This window comes from Wyeomyia smithii, chromosome 1, assembly GCF_029784165.1.
Source record: "Wyeomyia smithii strain HCP4-BCI-WySm-NY-G18 chromosome 1, ASM2978416v1, whole genome shotgun sequence".
Classification (NCBI taxonomy): Eukaryota; Metazoa; Arthropoda; class Insecta; order Diptera; family Culicidae; genus Wyeomyia; species Wyeomyia smithii.
In genome coordinates, this window is record NC_073694.1 from 170,544,616 (window position 1) to 170,557,143 (window position 12,528).

General features: G+C 34.1%; 1 protein-coding gene across 4 annotated transcripts in view; it reads right to left on the reverse strand.

The window, feature by feature from the left end:
• LOC129717958 (dopamine receptor 1) overlaps positions 1 to 12,528 on the reverse strand; it is a 396,922-nt gene that overhangs the window by 2,197 nt on the left and 382,197 nt on the right. Inside the window, exon 8 of one of the 4 annotated variants that reach the window (XM_055668264.1) lies at positions 1,613 to 1,633. The exons of the other annotated variants lie outside the window; for them this stretch is intronic. Coding sequence (XP_055524239.1) covers positions 1,628 to 1,633 — 6 coding nt within the window. The 3' untranslated portion in view covers positions 1,613 to 1,627. Of the gene's footprint in view, positions 1 to 1,612; positions 1,634 to 12,528 lie in introns of those variants that run through there. 4 annotated transcript variants of the gene reach the window in all.

The window sequence follows — 12,528 nt, forward strand, 5'->3', positions numbered from 1 at the left end:
GATTGTATATGGAAAAGGTACAGCACTCGTTCGCTAATTGCACGCGATTCAGTTGCACTGCGTTTTAATTGCACGTCCGCTAGTTGCACGAAAGTGCAATTAAAAAGCAGTTTTGCGTCAAACTACACGTGGTTTTAAAGCTAACGTCTCCCTGTTAAGTTTTGCGAGGGGATACTGAATGCACGAAATATTCGATTAATTGAAAAAAAAAAATATCTTTCAATTTTGTTATTTTAGATCTCGATTGTATGTACTAAATAACAAAGGGGCCATCCACATACCACGTGGACAGCTTTGGGGGGAGGGGGGGGTGGGGGTGTTGTGTAATGTCCACGGTCCCTACAAAAAAAAAAATTATATGGGCATTTGTCCACGGGGGGGGGGGGGGGTGTTGTGGTCAAAATCATTAAAAATCTATCCACGTGGTATGTGGATGGCCCCAAATATACATAATCACATTGCACGTTTGTCCCATTTGTTTTCAATTATAGACGATATAATTGATTTCAATTTGATCACTTGTATCGGATCCTCACTGAAATGTCGCATTAAGCTGTCCACACACTGAACAGCTTCTGAAAACGTGGGATTCTCTGAAATACAGTAATGTTCGTCACACTTCAACTAAGTTGCAATGCATGGAAAAATCTGACTGGCTCAAAATTGGTTCGCAAACGGATACACGAAAACAAAACATTAGCGCACCCCCTAAAAATTTTTGATAGTTTCGAGTTCATGCAATTAAAAAGCCCATCCGCTGATCGCACTGCAACTTTCGTGCAATTAGCGCACGAGTGCTGTATAGCAGTTTGGTCAGCACGACGCTTAAAGATAACATGCAGATTAATGATATTGTCATTATTTGCACTTAATGCTATTGCACTTCAAAGTACGAAAGTAAAGTGTGAAATTGACTGTTAGAGTGGGGGTTTATATTGAGGGGTTTTATTTATTTTCAGGTCCCATTCTACCAAAACCTAAAGTGTGATATGTCGCAAGCCCGGTTTCATAACCATTGTGCATATGGTCAGGTTCACCGGGGCACCCGATTTTTGCTTTATTAACCTCGGCAAGAGTGGAAAGCTTGGCTGTAGAGCGTGCTCATAGTGGTTATGAGGAAGTTCTGATGGTACGTTTTATTTTAAATGATGCGCCGATAATTCTTGATTCTTTCGGAAAGTTTCATGTTTGAGAACTAAACATTCGTACACATTATTAAACATTTTTCGGATGGCAGCACCGTACAGTCGTCCACATGGATACTGAAAAAATTGTTTCACCTTTTAGCAGTCATGTCTTGGCGTTCTCGTCAGTTGATTTTGACGTTAAGTGTACATCATATTGACAGTGTATAAATTAGTTCGACTTTTACTCACGCGCAGCGACAATCATGTCCGATGAATTCTGCAAGAGTCAGGTATCTTGTTCTAGTCATCTTTGCTAAATGTCTTCTTATTGAAAAGATGTCTTCCAATTGGCAACACTGCCGTCAAAACTCGAACGCTGGATTTATTCAAAATTTGCTTGAATCATCTGTTAGCCTGGGGTATTGTTTTGATCCGAACGCTGACTTTATGGGAAATTTGTTTGGTTGAGGTAGCTGTTTCACTGTCACCGGTAAATGATTTCAGAACTAGAAAAAGCCAAACAGGGAAATCATCTGGAATCAGACTCAAAAGAATCGATGGCTGGCAACGTGAATTACAACGAGAAGAATGAAATAGAGAGAACGGCAAATCTAAACAGAAAACGGAGTCGGAAGTGGTGAAACATATGATTGAACCTAAAAGAAACTCAAAAAGAAAAGGAGAGACAAGAAAAGAGAAGAAAAAAATCAGAAAAAAAGAAAGAGATCAGAAAATAAAAATAAAAGAGATCGGAAAAGAAAAGAGATCAGTAAAGAAAAGAAAGAGATCCGAAAAGAAAAGAAAGAGATCAAGAAAAAAAGAAAGAGATTGGAATAAATAAGAAAAGAAAAGAATTGAGAAGCAAAAAAGAAAAGCAAAGAAAAGAAAAGAAAGCAAAAGAAAAAAAAAAGAAAAAATAAAGAAAAGAAAGAAAGTAAAAGAAAAAACGAAAGTAAAAGAAAAGAAAAGAAAAGAAAAGAAAAGAAATGAAAAGAATAGAAAAGAAAACAAAAGAAAAGAAAAGAAAAGAAAAGAAAAGAAAAGGAAAGAAAAAAAAAGGAAAAGAAAAGAAAAGAAAATGAAAGAAAAGAAAAAAAAAAGAAAAGAAAAGAAAAGAAAAGAAAAGAAAAGAAAAGAAAAGAAAAGAAAAGAAAAGAAAAGAAAAGAAAAGAAAATAAAAGAAAAGAAAAGAAAAGAAAAGAAAAGAAAAGAAAAGAAAAGAAAAGAAAAGAAAAGAAAAGAAAAGAAAAGAAAAGAAAAGAAAAGAAAAGAAAAGAAAACGAAAAGAAAAGAAGAGAAAAGGAAAAAAAAGACAAGATAAGAGAAGAAAGAAATAAAAGCAAAGAAAAGAAAAGAAAAGAAAAAGAAAAGAAAAGAAAAGAAAAGAGAAGAAAAGAAAAGAAAAGAAAAAAAAACGAAAAGAAAAAAAAGAAAAGAAAAAAAGGAAAAGGAATGAAAAGAAAAGAAGAGAAAAGAAGATAAAAGAAAAGAAAAGAAATGAAAAGAAAAGAAAAGAAAAGAAAAGAAAAGAAAAGAAAAGAAAAGAAAAGAAAAGAAAAGAAAATAAAAGAAAAGAAAAGAAAAGAAAAGAAAAGAAAAGAAAAGAAATGAAAAGAAAAGAAAAGAAAAGAAAAGAAAAGAAAAGAAAAGAAAAGAAAAGAAAAGAAAAGAAAAGAAAAGAAAAGAAAAGAAAAGAAAAGAAAAGAAAAGAAAAGAAAAGAAAAGAAAAGAAAAGAAAAGAAAAAAGCAGGGAAGGTAATAAAAAAAAGGAAATGAGTGGAAAAGAAAAAACAAATTCAGCCTACACACAAGAGACTGTGCGTAACCACATCAATATTGCGTCTTTTCGAGCACTTTTGTTCTGTTTCAGAACCAGTATAACGAGTGTGTGTTGTTCATAGCGCATTTGATGCTCTAGTGAATGTTCAATGCACACTGGACCAGAAATAGAATTTAGCGGAATGAAATTAATAGCGCTCTCAGGGTTTGACCAATCGGTTTCCAGTCTTTTCCAAAGTTTCTTGGTATAGTTAGGGCTTCATTTTGGATGTTTGAATTAGTTCGGAATTCAGCCGCAAAGGTGGCGTTGCGATGCCAACTTCTTTCTCTTACAAGCTAGAGCTTTGCGGTATTCGACAAAGTTGTAGATCTTTAAATTCCATGAAACTTTGCAGAATATACAAAATTTCCAACTTTACAAGTTTCAGAGATCTATGAGTTTTTATAAATTTTGTATGAATTTCACGTTTTATTGTGATAAATTTTTGAGTTCACTCGAATTAATTTCTCACAATTTTTTTCTCGATAGAAATTGAATAGATACGTCGTTTTCTTCCGAGAACAGAAGTTTTTGAAGTACTTAAGTGAAAATATTACACAAAATTTGAAAAAAATACATAATTTTGTGAAGTAGATATCCCAGCGGGTAGCAAGTATTAGCAAACCATGATTTTTTCTAAAAATTGTCAATCAAAAAATCTTCATTTTCTGAAATTTTGGAAGAGGTGTTTTTTTGGTGTTTTTGAGATATTTCAGTTTGAATATAACCATAGGTTTCATGTAAAAATACAATTGCTATGTATTTATTGCATGGAATACACGGTCCAGTACTTTGATACTCTATCCAACCTATGTACAGTGTTCAGCAAAGTTTCTCAGTGTAATAAGAACTTCAACTTGACGCTCAGTTAAGTTCGCGATTTGGCCGCATAGATGGCGCTTCGACACCAACTTTTTATTCTTACACGCTAGAGCTCTGCAGTTTCGACAAAGTTTTAGATTAGAAAATTTTATGCAACTTCGTAGAGGAAACAAAATTTCTGTCTCTTAATTTTTTTTGGAATTTTACGAGTTTTTGGAGAATTTGTTTGAGTTTCACGTTTTTTGTAATAGTTTTGTGATTCGAAACATTAAAATCACCAAAGAATATGCAAGTTTCTGAATCAGCATACGTTTTCGGTTTAAGTAGACGTCGAGTTTTCGTTAGAAAAGCTAGGCTTATTGAGAGTAGATCCGTTGCTATTGGATTTGGCTACGAAACAAACAAAGTAACATTTAATTCAATAGCAACGGATCTACTCTCAATAAGCCTAGTTTTACTAACGAAAAATCGAAGCATACTTAAACCGAAAACGTATGCTGATTCAGAAACTTGCATATTCTTTGGTGATTTTAATGTTTCGAATCACAAAACTATTACAAAAGACGTGAAACTCGAACAAATTCTTCAAAAACTCGTAAATTTCCAAAAAAAAATTAAGAGACAGAAATTTTGTTTCTTCTACGAAGTTACATGAAATTTTCTAATCTAAAACTTTGTCGAAACTGCAGAGCACTAGCGTGTAAGAATAAAAAGTTGGTCGAAGCGCCATCTCTGCGGCCAAATCGCGAACTTAACTGAGCGTCAAGTTGAAGTTCTCATTACACTGAGAAACTTTGCTGAAGACTGCACATAGGTTCGATAGAGTATCAAAGTACTGGACCGTGTATTCCATGCAATAAATACATAGCAATTGTATTTTTACATGAAACCTATGGTTATATTCAAACTGAAATATCTCAAAAACACCAAAAAAACACATCTTCCAAAATTTCAGAAAATGAAGATTTTTTGATTGACAATTTTTAGAAAAAATCATGCTTTGCTAATACTTGCTACCCGCTGAGATATCTACTTCACAAAATTATGTATTTTTTCAAATTTTGTGTAATATTTTCACTTAAGTACTTCAAAAACTTCTGTACTCGGAAGAAAACGACGTATCTATTCAATTTCTATCGAGAAAAAAATTGTGAGAAATTAATTCGAGTGAACTCAAAAATTTATCACAATAAAACGTGGAATTCATACAAAATTTATAAAAACTCATAGATCTCTGAAACTTGAAGAGTTAGAAATTTTGTATATTCTGCAAAGTTTCATGGAATTTAAAGATCTACAACTTTGTCGAATACCGCAAAGCCCTAACGTGTAAGAGAAAAAAGTTGGCATCGCAACGCCACCTTTGCGGCTGAATTCCGAACTAATTCAAACATCCAATATGAAGCCCTAACTATACCAAGAAACTTTGTAGAAGACTGGAAACCGATTGGTCAAACCCTGAGAGCGCTATTAATTTCGTTCCGCTAGATTCCATCTCTGGCCCAGTGTGCAATGTATTGGACGGCTTAAAGACAAAACACTTTTGAAGTATTAACCGGTGCTAGTATTGCCATGACGATTTGTACTGGCATTGGTGATATTTTTCAGAATGCTGCGACCGTTAAAGCAGTAATCAATACTGATGATCATCGTACTGATTAGGTTAATGCAAATATGAACTGATCGATTCACTATCATGAATCCGGTCATTCAAAAACATCATCGAATTGATAACAATTAAAAAGACATTGGATTTGTTTAAAACATTCTGCATTTAACGCCTGGTCTTGACGTATGGTTTTATTCTTATGCATTCGGTTCCACGTTACTGGCACCAGCGCACACTGTTTCCAAAGCTGCAGAAACGTGATCGAAATTATTTTGACCCGAAAACATTGATTTTAAAGCCGTAATGTCTTCAGCAAAGTTGTTCCAATCATTATTCTCCATGTTATAGAAGTTACAATTCCATGATTAATCCACTCAACAGTGAAAACGAGTTTTATTTTTCTCATTTTGGAAAATGAAGATCCTCTTTGTTCAGCAAAGTTGTAGCAAATTTCAAAAGAAACAACTTTGTTGAAGACATTATACTTCTATCTATTTGTTCAAATAGACTTTTGTGGAGTTTTCTATAGATTATTATTAAAAATATTTTTTTGCTATTTAAATTTTTATAGTGATTTTCTACAATTTTCGAATGTTCTACAAAAATATTCGCTACAACAAAACAAATAATATCTCCGAAGAAAGTTTATTTTTATCTCACATATATTTTTGGTTGTTGACGATTTTTACTAGAATAATACGCTAATTTACACTAATTACTCTTGACTAAAAAAAATGATTATAGAGTAATAGTGTCTTCAGTAAAGTTGTTTTATTAATAATTCTCCATTTTGTAGAAGTTAGAATTTGGTGATTAATCTACCTAAAAGTGAGAAATAAGTTAAAATATAACTCTCATTTTTGCATATAAAAATCCACTTTGCTGAGTGAGGTTTTAGCACATTTCGTACAAAAAAAAAACAACTTTGTCGAAGACACTTTACTTGTATCTGGTCATTTAAATGAACTATTGTGAAGTTTTCTCTAGAATGCCCCTTTAAATCATTTTTTGCTATAACTTTTTATAGTGATTTTCTAAAATTTTTCAACATTGTATATTGTTAACTACAACAAAACATACAAGTTTATCGAAGAAAGTTTTTTTTTATCTCTCAAGTTTATTTAGTTATTAAAGATTTTTATTAAAATACTGCACTTATTTATTTACAAATATCTGCACAGGAGACAGCGAGAGACAAATGCCTATATCTGGATTAAATGACGGTCTACTTATACTTAAATATAGAAAAGGTTTAGTCTGCAGATATTTGCAGAGTTTAAAGATATCTGTTAGTAAATTAGTGCATTGATTCAATAAAAATCGTCAATAACTGATGAAATATGAGAGATAAAAATAAGCTTTCTTGGATGAAATTGTGTGTTTTGTGATAGTAAACAACGATGTAGAACATTGGAACATTGTAAACTTCTCTTCAGCAACCCTACCGGCACCAGAAATAGAGGGGCGCAGCGTGCACGATGGCTCGATCAGGTCGAAGGAGACCTACGGGTGATGAGACGCCTGGGGAACTGGCGAAACACAGCCCAAAACCGAGCAACATGGCGACAAATTCTTGATACAGCTCGAGCCACCACGGCTCTCGTCTGATTGGTAAGGTAAGGTAAGGTAAGGTAAGGAACATTGTAAAAAATCACCACTAAATGTTATATTTAGTGGCCATCTGTAGAATCCTCCACAGAAGTCCATTTAAAAAAGCAGATAGAAGTATGGTACCTTTGAGAAAGTTGTTTCTTATAAAATGAGCAACAACTTTGCCGAACAAAGTGAATTTTTATATGAAAAAGGAAGATTCGCTTCTCACTGTTAAGTGGATTAATCACAAAATTGCAACTTCTATAAAATGGAGAATGAATAATGGATCAACTTTCCTGGAGGCACTATGGCTCTAAAATCTAGTTTTTTGGGTCAAAATAATTTCGATCACGTTTTTGCAGCTTTGGAAACAGTGTGCAGCGTCAGTAAATTTTGTTGCAACAAGGCTCGCTATTGGCTGCTTCGATCACTCACGGTGATGAGGGATGCACGAGCTGCACCAGCGGTTTTTTGAGCGCCCCAAAACTGATCGTTTGCCCAAAACCGAAGTCTACCGAAACATCACGATTTTGTGTGTATGATACATATTCTGATTTCGATCTCTGTCAATGTATTCATTACGCAACTGTTGCGTTATCATTTTGACACATTTGTTGTGCAAAGCCAGAGCATTTAATCGGCGTTTTGAGAGGACACATCGGTTGATGTAAGCTTGAACTTTTGCGTGTAGCATGGCCTTAAAATGTTTAAAGATAAATAATCTAAACTCATCACGTTCAAAACACCTCTTAAGATGAGAAAATTGTATCAAATCATAATTGAGCTGAGACTCGAGAAATAGTGAGAAGAGACAACTATAATTCAATGGATTGGTTTGTACCGTGATGGAAAGATGTATTGAACAATATTATATTTTGCTCCAATAACTAGAAAATACGAAAAATAGAATCAACACACGTGGTCAGAAAGCGTTTTAAAAACTGTGCAAGATAAAAACATAATACCAAGCTAAGCTCAAAATGGATAAAACCGTCTCTGGATGCAAAAAATACACGATAAAGAACATGATTCCAGAATCTGGATTATATACGCAGAATAATCTCATATTAAGCTCGAAAATACTCAAAAATATTTTTATCGGTGAGACAAGATGAATAAAGGAAAAGATCTCAAATAGCGCTGAAAATTCCCAGACAACGCTTGAAAAGGCAACAATTATACAAAATTTAACTTATCGCAGTTGAACTAATCTTATATTGAGCTCAGATTAGATTAGAAAATGTATTTTAATTAAGTTCAAAATGATCTAAAATGTTTGTGAAGGATAGAACTTGAAGTTTGCGTTTAAAATAGTTTCAAATACTGGAGAGGATAGAAAAAGATTAATTGAAACATTTTATTTTGAATATTATTTTTGATGTCCAGAAAAAACGATAGAAATCATTTCTGTGGAAAACATAGTAAATGAAAAACGTGCTCAAAGTTAATATCACAAATACTAAACCGATTATAAGAAACCGTACAACTTGTGATCTGAAACAAAAACATCATACCTAGAAGACTGCCTGGAGTCGATCGACAATTTTGGCAGTGCAGTCTTTTGAGTAAAGGTGAAACTGATGCATGCTAGTGTGTTGGCGATGCGAATGTAGTTTAAACGCACATGCAGGATCATCACACACACACATACACAATGTCTACGAAGCGATGTAATTACCACCACTCTCATAACAAGCTTCCACCTTTAATAGGTGGAGTGCGCTGTTTGGTTTGACGTTTGGCATTTGTATGGGATCGATCCAGAGTTGCCAACTTTCTTGATATGATGGTTTTGCCTGAAACATGAGAGCCCGAATTTTGCGGTAACAAAAACGAATCTAAGTCAGTGCCAGCGCTTCTTTGATTTGTTTTCTCACAGAAAAAGTAAAATATCACTTTTACGTATTTTCAAACCGAGTTGCGTTTTTTTATTTCTTTTCTCCTTTGTTTTTTTTTTTGTTGTTCCATATTCAATAAACTATGCACAACAGAGAACAATAATAGACCTATTTTTGTGAGTGTTTATATTTGGTAGTTTCTTCCTGTTTTCCGTCAACACACCATCTAACTGTTTCTTGGTTTTTAGTACATTTTTTTTACAGTCGAAGAGAGAGAGAGAGAGAGAGAGAGAGAGAGAGAGAGAGAGAGAGAGAGAGAGAGAGAGTAAGAGAGCGTCGGTGTGTTATAATTAGTTTGCTGTATTTGTTTTGGTTTACTATCACTTTAAACACAAAAAATTAAATTCTTACCGGAATCTTCTGTTCGTACGTTTTAAAGTGCGTTTGTGTTCTAAAACAATTTGCGCAATTAAGATTGATAATTTAGGTACAAAAGTGTCATCTCCACTTACACTTACATGTCTTGGTAAAGATATTTCCGAAAACTATTGAAATGATATTTTGGATGAGACGCCTTTTGACTGTCAGGCTAATAAAAACGTTCTTCAACAATCATGCTTTCGAGTATACCTAATAAATAAACTAAACAGATTATGTATTGCTGTCATTTGTTTGGTATTAGCGAAAAGTCGGTGTCGTCTCTCTGCTCGATTGTTTTGTTTTGTTTTTTTTTCAAGGTCTCTAGTTAGTAGTGGCTAAAGTTATTTAAATTGATTTAGTAACAATTATATTGGTATTTGATATCATTAGGATTGTTCACGGTGACTTTTGTGTGAGCATAAGACAAGTTCTGTTTTTGTTTGCTTTTTGATTTATGAGAAATTTTTCTATAAATAATAATATATTTCAAGTCCGTTGCAATTCTGCTACCCATTGAATTTTGCTTTCGGTTTCTCACGTTAAATTTCACACTTTCCGAAGGATTTATTCTTGTTTCGCATTTATCACGAATTGCAGGTTAAATAAACAATAATCAGTCTTATCTTCGCATAATCATAGTATTTCGCTCTAACGAATAAAATGTAATTGTGGGCCTGTACGCGTTTTGTTTGTGTGTGTGTGTGTATTGTATTTTCCCATTTTCTCATTCCGTTTCACAGATAGTCGATACTTCTACTTATTTGCTTGCTATTTGAGAGGCTTAAAACTTAACGTCTAAACACAGTACGGCAGGACCAATACTGATAACTATTATCAGTATTGCATCTTTGACCTAATTTCTTCGATAAGTCTCAGGGAAACTACTCCTAACATTCAACGTTTGGTTCGACTACTTTTGCTCCACGCTTAAATGTGGATACGACTAAGGAGACTATTCGCTAAGGATATGTGGATTCTGTTTGCTCACAAATAGGGAAGGAATCAAATTGCTGTATGTTTTGAACAATTCTGGTTACCGCATTGGTTTGTCTTACGATCTTACGTGTACTTCGCCATTAATAGCTTGGTTTAGCTTTTGTTCGATGAGATATATTTGACAGGAAACTGGCAGAGTGATGGCAGATACCGAATTTTAACGGTATTTCTAAACAATAAACTAGTATATGCAAAAAGCTACCTATTTTATTCGGGACTCTTCTTCTGGCCTGGCTGTAATCTGTCAAAATGTTCAGATTTAGTGTGACGGTATCAAAAGTGTAATCCGATTTTAGCCAAATTAAACTATCTGTACAAAAAAAAAACAGCCTTTAGTTAGACTGAAACTCCAGCAACAGAGGAAACATTTAACGGATTGCGAGTTCCATGTACAAACATAATAAAACTTAGTTTATTTTTTTTCCACTAAGACGCCGTTTCCTGCCTATTTCATGGCGCTCGTAAAGACGGAGAAGCTGGAATGTTCTCAATAGTTTTTAATTAAGCAATCGTGTGTGTGTTTGTGTTTGTGATTGCCTGAAAAGCTTACGACACTATATACAGGTTGGTTTCGCGGTAAACCATTAAGAATCTTTGGCGATGAAAGTTGTGGGATTCTGTAGCAAATTAGTTTGCTTAGTAGTTGATGAGTTTCCTAGCTATTTGCTCTACCCGTACGTACGATATACCTACATACACATATATCTATCTTCGGCTGCTTTGCACTGTATCATCACTTTGATCTAGTAATCTTTTGTTCACAACTTGACTAGTAATAGTAATAATAAATTGCTTTGTGTTCTAGTTTCGCTTCTATATATGCGTCACGAATTGTGAATGGTATTGTGATTACTTATTTTGATGTTTGGTGCTTTCTAAAAATTTCAGTGCAATTTTGGCGTTTTGGCGGAGGATTGCGTGTTTGTCGGATTTGTACCACAATGGCGTTCGGGAAGAGAACTTCCAAAGAAAATAAGCGTTTTTTTTTATAATACTGTTGTCGTATCTTTTCCAAAGATAATTATTTAAATGATAAATTCCTCTCACTTTGGTTCAAACTTAAAATCCCGGTGTTTACTGTACTTTTCGGTGGCTGAAATGATAATTCACCTAAGAATATAACCATGGACTGTTAGATCTCGTATGCATAAAAGCTTCGAGATCTAATTAAACTATTTTTGTTCTATCAAAACCTCATTTCATTTTTGCGCAAATTGTTTCAAAAGGTCCAGTAAAAGCAAAGTATCTTGAAGTTTAGTAAAGCTGCTCTAATTCCATGCATTTCGAAAATAAGCACTTCGTAACTTGTTTTTTTGCTCTTATTAATTTTCTACCACTATATGAACATTATAGCGAATGTAATGTTTATAATAATATTATCAAAATTGCCCTTTTTGTATACTTTGATATTAGCTGATGAAGTTTCAATTCGATAGATCGAAGACTCGTTAATTGGGTGTTCGATATGCGGGCGCTCTATTAGGGCATGCACATGCCCACATGTCCTAACTAAAAAGCACTCCAATGTCGAAATTCAATGCCGTGCTAGTGCATTCAGAAAGCCGGAAATGTAGTTTGAATAATATCTAAGGAAAAAAGATATTCATGAATTACATTTTTCGAGACTTAGGGGCCATCCACATACCACGTGGACAGCTTACCACCACGACCAAGGTCCATACAAAATTTTTAAAATTTATATGGGCAGTTGTCCACGGGGTCAAATCGTTAAAAACCTGTCCACGTGGTATGTGGATGGCCCCTTATGTCTAAATAAAACGAGGGAGGTACAGTATAAGGAAATCTCATACGGCGTCTCGAATTAAAAAAAAAAGAATTTTATATAGTTCTATTTTAAAGCTTACTACGCCATCTGCCTGTGATTTTTGTTTAGTTTTTTTAGTAATAGGATTTCAGTCCTTTTATCCACAGGGCCCTAAATGATGTCTTTAAGCTTTGATTTCTTGCATGGTGGTTCCCCATATTGTATTTGTAGACTTTTCTAAGAAAAAAGGCAGCAAAGGCAAACATAGAAAATGATCCCAAATTAAGCTCAGAATCGCCGAAAAGTGCGTCTGAAAGCCAGAAAAGCCCAAAACATAAGTTCTTCTAAAGGCCAGAAAAGGCCAAAATAGAAAATGATTTCAAATTGAGCTCTGAGTCGCCGAAAAGTGTTTCTAAAGGACAAAATAGAAAAATGATCCCAAATTCAGCTCAGAATCGCCGAAGATGCTTCTAAAGGCCAGAGAAAAGGCCAAATTAGGAAATGATCCCAAATCGAGGTCAGATTCGCCGAAAAGTGCT